Source organism: Euprymna scolopes, chromosome 37 (genome assembly GCF_053919585.1).
Source record: "Euprymna scolopes isolate OS-2025 chromosome 37, ASM5391958v1, whole genome shotgun sequence".
NCBI lineage: Eukaryota > Metazoa > Mollusca > Cephalopoda > Sepiida > Sepiolidae > Euprymna > Euprymna scolopes.
In genome coordinates, this window is record NC_136518.1 from 83,401,112 (window position 1) to 83,413,557 (window position 12,446).

General features: G+C 35.9%; 1 protein-coding gene across 3 annotated transcripts in view; it reads right to left on the reverse strand.

The window, feature by feature from the left end:
- The window catches only part of LOC145261255 (tetratricopeptide repeat protein 23-like), a 190,472-nt gene extending 178,335 nt beyond the window's left edge, over positions 1-12,137 (reverse strand). For all 3 annotated transcript variants that reach the window (XM_080119654.1, XM_080119653.1, XM_080119652.1), the window contains exon 1: positions 12,061-12,137. In XM_080119654.1, the coding sequence (XP_079975780.1) occupies positions 12,061-12,105 (45 nt within the window). In that variant the 5' untranslated portion in view covers positions 12,106-12,137. The remainder of the gene's footprint in view (positions 1-12,060) is intronic.
- Positions 12,138-12,446: the final 309 nt, after the last annotated feature.

A 12,446-nucleotide genomic window follows, 5' to 3' on the forward strand; every position in this document is an offset into this window, starting at 1 on the left:
GACTTAGTATAAGTAAATATTAATAAGTCCCTCTTACCTTTATTTTTTTATTTTAATTAATTTATTTTATTTTATATTTATTTTATTTATTGTTATTATTATTATTATTATTATTATTATTATTATTATTATTATTATTATTAATTTTTTTTAGTTATTTTATTTTATTTATTTATTTATTTATTTATTTGTCCTGTCGGTCTGTTTATGCCTTATGTATGTGTAGTAGTGCACGGTACCTCTATTATACATGAGAGCTTTACACTATCCCTGCGTCAGAACCACAGGTAAAAACAATTCTGGGTCTGGTGCTGCCACAAATACCACAATATGAAAAAAGTCCAATACAAATGATACAAATGGTGGGACCCAGAAGAAAGATCTGGGTGTCATGATCGGCAGGTGCTCTCTTGGTAGCCAGAATGTGGGACTCGGTCGTCATCCTGCGAATATTGGCCAACTTTTTAATTTCAGAAACACAAGTAACATGGACGCTGAACAGGTAAAAAAGAAAGTGAGACCAAACAACCAAGTAGAACCAAGGAGGAAGGAAAGACCGAGGAAGAGTACTGACCAGATTTCCACTGGATAAGTGTGAAGAGAACTGGTACCTTGGGGGACTTATTGCCACTCAAATTCCAGTGAAGACCAATAGCCACTGCTAACAAAAAATCAATGGCAAGCAGCTGTTGCGATAATGCAAATTTATTTGCAAATACTACCGAAAGAGGTGGAGACTACTGGAAATCTGGAGAGACCTGTTGTAACTCAGCTTCTAGGGAACACCACAGGCTTTTTTCAAGGAGAGATTCTTGATAACCTGTGTGAAAGCTCCTTGTGAGCCAATAACGATAAAATCTCAAAATGTATATAATTAATTTTACTCCATGCTTAGATATAATTATCTACTCTAATTGTAATAATGATAATTAAAAATAGAAAGAAATGGTGGATAAACAGGTTGGTAACTGCAATATTGATGATAATTTTTTTAATAATAATTATATTGATTAAGAATGGTAACAATATTAGGAAGACAGTGTTTAAAGTAAAACTCAAAAATCAAAATGTAAAGAATAATGAATTTTTAAAAATAGAAGATATAAACGGCAAAAAGATATAAAATTAATCAAAATAATTGATCTGAAGATTACATATATATATAAAAGTGAACGTGTCTGTGTGGCCGTCTGTGTGTCTGTGTGTCTGTCTGTCTGTGTACATTTCCCTACGCAATAACTCTGTCAATTTTTAGTCTACAGACTCGAAATTTGATATACAGGGTACTGGGATTTGGGAAGGTCTTTGTGATCTGTTTTCGGCCAGAAATTTGGCTGTTAAGGGGCCAAAGTTCAACAATTTGACCTTTGAGAACTCTACCAAACTCCTCACACAATTTTGGGTCTACAGACTTGAAATTTTAGATATAGGTATCTTGGACATGGATCTAACTTAATAACTTGATTTGAACCCAAAACAATAAATGTTAAAGTTAAAAAAATTAAAGTTAAAAAAATTTACCTTTTTTTTGTTTTTTGAAAAATTGACTTTTTTTTGTTTTTTGTTTTTTGCTCAGCATACACCTCTAAACACCTGGGCGACGTCGGGCTGAAATGCTAGTATATATATATATATAAATATAAATATAAATATATATATATATATATATATATATATATATATATATATATATATATATATATATATATATGTGTGTGTGTGTATGTGTGTGTGTGTGTGTGTGTGTGCGTGCTTTTTATTCATTTGCAGTAGATTCAAATAAAAAGAAAAATATTTCAGAGTTAGTCTTTAAATTTATGTTATATAACGGTGAATATTCTTTACTGTTTAAATTTATAATGTGCTTCGTGGTTGTGAGAGTGTGAAACTAGCCAGAGCTTAGAGTTGGCGATTTAAAAGTTATGGTTAAGAGTGCTTTAATATGGTAGAGAAAACTATTGATTTCAATTAGAACAAAAACTTAAAATTAAAGTTTAAGTTTAGGCTGATTATTAATTCCATTTTCTTTGTTTTGGTTAAGTCGCATTAAAGGTGACAGCATTTCCATAGCATAAAAGTTGAGGAAAGAACAATGCAACACATGCAGATAATCTTAATTTTGTTGAATATTTCTATTAAGAGTAAACATTATTAAAAAAGTTTGAGGGAGACTTGATATGAGATATAACATGTATATGTCAGGTGCCAAAAATCACAGTGGATGAATATTTCAAGTATGTAGAGAAATTGCTTGAAAGTAAAGGATATTGTCATATGGGATGATTTTCTGGAGTAGTGCTGACAAAGATCGTGTAGTAATTAAATTAACCAATATTAAATTTTGTGGATGAAAACGAAAAGGTGCAATTTTGTGGCATCTTAGTATATGTAGTCTTAGAGGCGTGTTTGATAGGGACTTAAGGAGGAGGAGTATGTAAGTGATTAAAGGAGTTTTAAAGGGACTTTTAGTGGTAAAAAACATGCTTTTTTGGAGCTCTTTTTTCATATTACTCAAAAACTTGATATGTATGTCTATATAGTGGTTTTCCATGGTGCTGAAAGGAGCTGCTAGAAAGGACTTGTTCTGCCTTGATAGGGTTCAAAATAGACTTCGTAGCCTCGTAGATGTCCTTTTCTTTTCCCTGCAACCTCTATCTCACAAAAGAGATGTTGCAAATTTGTCTCTACTTTATCGTTATTTTCATGGCAAGTGCTCGACTGAGCTTCAATCTATGGTCCCCAAATGCCAAACTTTCACAAGAAATACTCATCTACCTGAAAAGACTATCAATAATTCCCTCCACTCTTCATCTGTGCCTAAACCTAAACGTAGATTCCATGAACAAAGCTTCTTTCTTAGAACTGCACACCTGTGGAACTGTCTACTGTTTTCCTGCTTTCCAGCTGACTACAATCTGATTATCTTCAAGTCCAACGTAAACAAGTTCTTGATGAGCCGTTCCACTTAAATTAACAAATTTACCGAATTTCCATTATTAATGATTACTATATTGTCCAATTGACTACTGTACACTCTTAACCCTTATCCTCGAGTGGTCTCTGGGCCTTGATAAGTGGTGATGCCTATGTAAAAAAAAAAAAAAAAAAAGGGTGTTATTTGTAATGCTTACAATTTATAGTTGTTTCTTGTTTCTTTTTAGGGGTTTAATCAAGAACACAAAAAATTGGATTTATAAGACCATAAATTCCAACTTGGATAGTCCTTTGGGGCCCGTGACATAGTGGATAGAGTCATGGAGTCGTTCTAGGTAAACATTGTCTGAAGATAGCGGTTTCAGTCCTTTTCAAAACAGGCCAAAGGATTAGACGACTAAAACGTGGTGAAACAACTATGGAACGCAGTAATTACTAGAGATGCAGTTACAAAACTCGTCATTCCTATTTCGTCATGGTTAATCACCTGAAAAGGGACATAAGATGAGTTGGCAAAAACGTAGTGAAGCAACCATGAAGATGAGGATAGAAGTCCGCAACAAAAAAAAGGAATACACAAATTATGAAGCCTCATCTCAAAGGTTTCCGAAAACAAAAAATAAAATTCTGTCTCGTTCTTTTCTTTCTTTTTTTTTTTTTACACGGGAATCACCACTTATCAAGGCCCGGAGACCACTCGAGGATAAGGATTAATGGGTATACATTAGTCAATGTGATTATAGCATAGTAAACATAAGTAGTGGAAATTTTGTAAATTGGATCACTTAGGGGGGCGGTTCATCAAGAACTTGTTTACATTGGACTTGAAGACAAATTGTAGTCAGCTGAAAAACAGGCAAACGGAAGACAATTCCACAGACGTGCAGTTCTAAGAAAGAAACTTTGTTCATGGAATCTACATTTAGGTTTAGGCACAGATAAAGAGTGTGGGAAATTATTGCTAGTGGTTTTGGTTAGACGAGTGATTTTGTGAAAGTTTGGCGAGGGGGGAAGCATAGATTGAAGCTCAGACGAGCACTTGCCATGAAAATAACGATACAGCAGAGACAGGCTAGCAACGTCTCTTCTGCAAGTACAGTACGTTAGTGTGGAGATTTAATGAAGTGTTTACTTAAGGGGGCGGTTCATCAGGAATTTGTTTACGTTGGACATGAAGACATCCAGGTTGTAGTCAGGTGGGAAGCAGGCAGACGGAACAGAGTTCCACAGGCGTGCAGTTCTAAGAAAGTTCTGGAATCTACGTTTTGGTTTTGGCACAGATAAAGAGTGGGGAAAATTTTTGACAGTGGATTCAGCTAGACTGGTGTTTTTTGTAAAAGATTGGCGAGGGGGGGACCAAAGATTGGAGTTCAGACGAGCACCTGCCATGGAAATAACGATAAAACAAAGATAGGCTCGCAACGTCTCTTCTGTGGGAGAGAAGTTGCAGGGAAAAGAAAAGGACATTCTCCACTAAGCCACAAAGTCTATTTTGAACATGGATTATTCCATTTAAACCTATTTTTTATGCATCCATATCTTAATGTTGGCACACAACGTTTGATCTCTGTGTGTTATTGTCTTTTTTAAACATCATCAGTGATCAGGGTGCATCTTTTTTATGTATCCCTCCTCTTGTTTTTACTATCTGCTTCCATTTTTATCGGCATTAACGTAATCCTTCCTTTGCGTTACATCTCATCACTCAGGACCCACACGTAGTGTAACTTAAGCTGGGGTTACATTTTACTTTAGTAATTCATAAAAACAAAACTGGAAATAAATAAATAAAAATCTGGGTCGGCCTTTTTTTTCTCTTTTTAACAAAAGCATTTATTTCCGTTACTCTCCCATCTCGAAACGACTTAAAATGTCTTTCGCTGCCACATGTTCATCTAACCTGGCTTGCGTTTCTCTTTCTTCCTACCGCATACTAGCCACAGCTGGCCCATTCTCGCCTTCATTTTAAAGGTTCGTCTCCTACGAAGTCGATTTTTTTCTCCTCCATCCACTTGGTGTCCTTTTTTTCTCTTTCCTCAGGCGCAAGCTGGAACACACTTGACAATTTGCATACGTGTTCAAACTCTGCTCCTGCTGCTGATATAATCGCTTGGCATCCATCCTTCGACTGCAGCTGATATTTTCGCATGCACTCATATGTTACAGTGAAACAACAGACATTTATTTTACAGATACTTTCCAGAATAATGCCTTGCCTCCTATTCAAAAATTTTCTCGTACTCCAATGTACTTAACAAGACTCTGTTGTGTCGAAAACGTGGTACTCTATCTTTGTTCAACCATGTTTAGGATGCATCTGTCCCGGTCAATCTCAGGCCATGATTATAACACGTCTATTTCTGTTTTTCTCACTATGACGTCACCTCGCCCCCAGCTTGGTCATTTGCACACAGCTATTGCTGCTTTTGTTATTGTCATACGTGCGTCCATACTCTGTTATATTTACCCTTTCTGCTCATCATAACATTTCTATTATGTTTTTGAATTATTTCGATGACGATTGGTAATTTTCAACATTTGTATTATTTAGACTACTGTTCTCATCTTTGGTGTTATTTTCGCAATGTTTCGGTTGACTTTACTTTAGACCTTCTTAAAATGTATCTTAATCGAACTTACGAATTTTTATGTCGAACTCAAGAAATTGTATTGAATTTTTAACAGAACTCTTTATTTAATGTAACGTTGTACATCTTTTTTAATAGACCAAACATGTTGTAGACTCCATCGCAAGGAACAGAGAAAGGAAAAAACTAAACTTACTGTTACTTTTTTTTAACAAAAGCCTTTATATCGGGTATTTCCAACAACACAGCTTTTTTCTAAATATTTAAAAAGTTCTTTTCTCCTTCTCCGGCCGCGTGTGACTTTTCATCCATATTGTGATGTTACCCATGTCTCGAACACAAGCTTCTCTCGTCACATCTTGAACACCACTACTTCTCTGCCCATATGTCCTTTTGTTTCTGTTGTGACATCACTTTGCGCAACCAGCTTTTCTTCTCTAACTTCATGCTGGCCATATGCCGGCTACAGCCAACCCATTCTCATCCTTGACTTTACATGTCCACTTTCTTCAATGTCCACTTTGTTTCTTTCGACCACGTGGTGCATTTTTCTCGTTTTTTTTCCTTTATCTTCTCGTGCACACTTCCTAATTTATATATGCGCGTTTTCTGGCTACTGGTGCTGTTAATCTATTCGCAAGCCAGCTATCTTTCACTGCTGCTGATATTTTCCCACGCTTTCAAATGCACTATGTCACACATAGTGAAAATTACGAATGTTCACAGGCAGCATCACGCAGAAAGAAGCTGGCCATTTCCGTTGATAGTACGATATCTCATTTCCGGTTACGATCGAAGCAAACAGAACTACAAACCTACCTTTCATTCTCGTGCGCGCTCGGGATGATGTGTGTGTGATACAATATTAAAAAAGAAATACTTTTAATCCTAAAACGAGAATGGTTTCTTGCGGTTTGAATCAAGGAACGCCAAAGTCGAATTTGAGTTGATCTGAATCTCAGGTGAAAGAAATTAAAATCCGAAGAAATGAAGAAAGAAGAATACTGAGAGACACATTTGATTAAAAACGGAAATATGCATTTTACAACTGAACGTAAGGAGTCTGATACGAAGAAACTGAAAACGTTGATGCTGTAAGCGAATCGAAATATTTCATGCGTTCACAATTGCAATTTTAATTTCTACTACTTTTATTTTGTTGACATTTATTTGTTATATAATTATTTTTTTTTTGTTTTTTTTTGTTGTTTTTTTGTTTGTTTTTAGCTACTTTTTCATTTTGTTGGCTATACTGCAAAAACTGCACATGTTCACTTCTTTCATTGAACTGTCACTGCGTTTATCTGCTTGTATACTTTTTCTAATGCATTGGGACATGTAAAGCCCCATGTGAACGGTGATAAACCAGACATAATAGACCACTTTAAATGCAACATTCGATGTGTTACTGCAAAAATACAGCTTAATTTAATGTGTAGAGTTGTCAAAATTTAATCTTTAGATTACTCCATATATGCACGACCATCGCCGGCCATATGCCTGAAATGATATTTGAATTATCACTACCAAATATATTTTTTTGCTCAGTTGGTAGAGTGCTTTCCTCGCATGCAGGAGGCTCGGGTTTCAAATCTCGGGTGCGGATATGTCTGACTGATGAGCCCAAATGAGGGCGAAATCCAAGTCTTAGACTTCCGGTTCGTTGGCTGACATGATTCTTGTGGCCTGCGGCGTTCTTTGAACTGTGGAAATAATTATATAGTCTCTCACATTCTGAAAATTTTATATAACATTTCCTGTCTGGGTCATTTTTGCCTTTAACATTTCCTGTCTGGGTCATTTTGACTTTTGTTTCCCTTTATTTTATATTTTATATTTAACTTTATCATCATTTTTTTTTTTCTCTCTCTTCTTTTTTTTTTCTTCCCAGATCTTTCTTATTTATATTTATGTCTCGGCAGTAGAGTGAAAAGCATATCTTATTTTTCTTTTATTAATATTATTGGAATTTTTCCTTTTTTCCCTTGTACACATTTTTGTGAATTATTCCATGGATTTCTGCCTTTGGATTATTATGGACCATCTTCTTCCAATTACGGGATTTCCTTGGATTTTACTTGTACAAATGGAAATTCTTTTAACTTTCTTGAAGTTTTACATTTGGATTTTACCGTCACTGGATTTTTTATCTTCCACCAGACTATCCATTCATGTGTAATCACCTTTTTCTTCACCATATTCCCTCTGCTTCACTTTTTTTGTTTTCAAGTAAGATCTTTGATTTACTTGTTGTTTCATCAAATACTTCTGCAGGCAAAATCCGATCCTGCATTTTGCTAATTCCTACCCTCTGATGAGAAGGAAAGTATTTCTTCGAAACTCCGCGGATTAAGGACTATCCATTTATCTAGTGTTTTCTTTTCCGATTAAACATGTTTTTAACTCATTTCAAAGTGTTTTTTAACATATTTTATTAACTGTTTGCTCGTATATATATATATATATATATACTGCGTCTATATATATATATTGCATCTATGTTACTATTTTATGGGGAGTGAAGGTATACTTTCTCTATTATAATTCGCGTAAAGATTTATAAGATTGGCATGTATCCCAATATGATAATACTAACTACCAAACGCTTAGATAAAAACACACAAGTTACGTCCTATCTAAAAAAAAAAAAACTTGATTTTTTCTTTTTTTTTACAAAGTTGGCTCCCAGGGCAATATTCAGCAAAACAAAATTTACTGTCACTTGATATGCTTTCAACTACGTCCGCCACACGCCGATGATTAAAACGCTTTTTTCGCTCGTGCCTAAAATAAAATCATGCGTCTGCAGCTGATAAAGGCTCAGATTTTCTGCGAGAAAATCAGCTGAAAAACAATCAGTCCACAATGACTCCATCTCCGCCCCATCCCCCACTTGGGGCTTCAACTCGCACACCCATGCTTACCCACTCTGGCAAAACAAATCAAAACTCTAAAATTATGTTAATAATTCTCCAACGTTCGAATTGTATGATTAATATCATCGATAGAACGATTTGCCCAAACGACTTTTTTTTTTTTTTTTTTTTTTCTCGTTGAACACATGATCTAGGCCCAACACGTCAGATGTATTTTACCGTCTACTTGGAAGGAAAGTTTCTAGCCTTTTTTTTTTATTTCAACCAGAATTCACCCATGCAAAATAATACCCATGACAAGATCGATATTATTTTGAAGTTTGACGTATCATAAGACAAATATCGAAAACTTGGCCAAAAATATTAATTCCTTCACTCTAAACTCGGCTGTTTTGTACAAGGAGGTGTCGATTTTTTTTCGCCAACATTTTAGCAGGTCATCTTCACCGTTAAATTGACTTTGGTTAATTTCAACGCATTAGACTTCCGATCGCATCATGGAGACATCGGCTAAGACGTCTGATTTTCTTTCACTTTCTTTTCCGTCTTTGCATCATGAGTTCAAGCCTGTCTATTACCACTTTTTTTTTAACACCTCTCTTTACCCTGGCTGCCTACTGTTGTTTTGATTCCCTCCCCACACTACTACCTTTTTGTTTTTACACCTATCTCCACATTCACGGGTTCGAGCCTGCCTGCCTACTACCACCTTTTTTTTTTTTTTTTTGCTCAATACACACCTTCAAAAACCCGGGCAATGCCGGGTACCCACGCTAGTAATCAACAGGATTCTTGTGAACAGAACACTCTAAGTTTAAAAAAAAAAAAACTATGAACAACACACGGTGCGATTCTTACTCTTTGCATCGTGACCCACATGATGGCGTATGGTAGCTCGACAAACAATGGATACCCAGTGTAAGAGTGCTTGCACATGGGATTTTTGTGGCAAAAGTTGCGCAATCTCTAACCACACTTCTTCTGAGTCAGTGTTAAATACCAGTGGCAAGTGTAGGTTCAGGAGGACTGGAAACAAATGCCAACATAAACAAAGAGCTTATACAGCACCTAGAATTCCCAAATGGTCACCCATCTGGTATTAGCCAAGCTCAAAGTTGCTTAACTTTGGTGATCTGTTGAGAACCGGTGTGTCAACGTGATTATGCCATATGGCAGATACAAAGCCACACACACACACATGAAAATGCCTACACTGTCAGCTTTGGAGTCTCGAGAATAGCTGAAAACTCGAAAATAAAACAAAATAGACGTCTGCCATATTACTGCCGTTTTGGCATTACTTACGTTTCAAATGTAACAAACGCTTTAAAATAAGTTAAAACACACAAAAAATACTTACGAACAATATTGGTGCAACTACTGGTTGAGCACAAATAACAAAAAAAACTTTTGATGAAAGTGTGATTGTGATAAAATATTTTTAAAAAGGAGGAAATAAGTTTATCAGCAAAACAATAAAGATGAAGTTGTTCACCAACGCACACAAAAGGGAGCTAAAGTAGGATCGTTAATCAAGGTGGGAAAGACAAAAGAGCGGACATAAAGTATACATATTTAGATTTGTTTTAGGAATGCCGATAAGTTTTACGACAGTTTAATGCCAGTCTTGGGTTTGCAACAGTTGAGGTCAATGTCCGGTTAAGGACAGATTTTTTAGCTTATTATTTTTTTATACTTATGAACCCGTATAACCACTACAAATGTGATGGACGACAACCCGGCTATCAGAGAAGACAAAAGAGACGACCACGGAAACAACGTTGGATGATTGTCCAGTAAGAGGGAGTGTACGTGGCCCTCGTACAATACCCAAAGATATTCTCGTCATCCAAAGTGGACTCTATTATAATCAGGAAGCATGGCACGAATCATACTACTTAACCTTTCTGTTTAAACATTAATTCAAACCAAAAATTAGGTTCAAAGAAACAGTTTAAGGATGTTAGAATACTGGCGCCATTTGTATGCCTATTCCAGGACACCATGGAGCCGCTGAGCAGAGCAAAGGTTTTTCACAGAGCACTAACAAGATAATTTCTAAAATAAATATGAAAAAACATTAATGTCAAATTTTTACTTATATTTGTTCATTTGTTGTTCCTGATCGTGATTTGACTATATTTTTGTGTTTATAATCATTTTTTCGTTTTGCTTAAACAAAAATTGTTACAATTTTTGTTTATTTATTTTTTCTTTTTTCATGAACCATCCTGAAACTTTTTACACCTGTAGTTATCTATCATATCTTTTTATAGTAAAAAAAGATCAACAACTAAATGGTTGCAAAAATTTAATTTTTTCATATAAAACATTTGGTATTCTTTAAGAAACGTCTTCTGGAGCCACTCAGCCTCACTCACAGACCCTAGTGCTTCGTCGAGCCAATCATGGGAAACCCTGTATTAGACTATCCAATCTAAAAAAAAAAAAAAAAAAAAAGTGCAGAAATTATCTGAGTGCTATAAAACAGTTCTGAAACACCTGGAAAAAAAGATTCGTAAAATTTGGAGTCAAAAGGAGGATTGCCTCCATCCAATGCACAACGCTGATGAAAAATTAAGTAAAATCATCGAGTGCACAAACTAACACACATAAACGACTAAGTAGATATAAGCTAAAATAGAAATCGATCAAAACCCTAGAAATAACATTGGACAAAACCAAAGATTTGGAAACTACCAGAAATTCCATAATCTGACACTCCCTGCCCTCACACACACGCGCGCACACCATGAAGAGTTGAGGAAGATGGAAAGAGCAAGAAAGGAGGAAATCACTAAACAAACTGTTTCTAGAATGTTGCTGATTGCGGGGGGGGGGTATTGCCATTCAAATTTCAAAGAAAACTAATGATCGTTGCCAGCAATAAATCAACGGCTGTTGTGATAATGCAAAATGGTTTATAACAGTTATCGAAATGGATGAAAAGAGCTGGAAATCTGAGGAGACTCAAACTCCAGGGAACACCCCTTGTTGTTGCTGCAAGCGAGCAATCCATGATGGTGATTCGTGAAAAAACTCCAAGTGAGTAAAAAGAAGGGAAAATGAAAGAAGAGTAAATACAAGAAAAAGAAGAAGAAGAAAGAAAGAAGAAGAATCGGATACTTCCTCCCCTTCCCCTCCCCCAATAAAACGCGCTGACACAAACACGAGTTGGCAACAGAGAAAATAGTTGTGATCAGTCTAGGACGACGGAAAGATCGAGATAGGAGAGCACCATGCAGACTTCCACTAGAAACGTACGTAAATTACTGTAATCATAGCTAGGCTTGTTACCGCTTAAATTTCGGAGGATCCAAATTGTCGTTACCAGCGAGAACCCAATGGTAAAAAGCTGTTTCGAGAATGCAATGCGATTTGAAACATCAATTGAAGGTAGCAGGAATGTGAGAAACCTCGGGAGACTTGCCGTTACTTGGACTCTAGGGAAAAAACATGATTTTACCAGTGAGCGATCATTGGCAATCACCCGTGTTAGTAATTGTCGAAAGACACAACTATAATAAAATACATCAAAATTAATTCATGACTATATGTGTGTGTGTGTGTGTGTGTGTGTGTGTGTGTGTGTGTGTGTGTGTGTGTGTGTGTGTGTGTGTGTGTGTGTGTGTGTGTGTGTGATGAATATAGTTGGTTCTTACCCTATCCTCCGTGGTTGTCATCGAAGGTGAAGGTGTCCGATACATTTTGTGGAATCTTCATAATGTTTATATTTCTTGTTTCCCTGGTGACGGACTTGAATGACTCAGAATCGACACAAAAACGTTGTTAAGAGTTGCTTCCCTTACATTTAGCCTGGCCCAATTTATTAAAGCAAAAAATCATAGAGAATGAGTGAATCTAAAATGTCGATTATATGAGAACTCCACACCTGCACAGGTGATCAATTATCTTGGGATTTGAAACCGGCGGTAGTAATGTTATTCTCATCTTCTATAATACATGCATAAATAAATATTACACGCTTATTTTTTTTTTTTTTAATAATTGAGCATTCTACTGGGTTTCACTCCCACTAACCTTATGT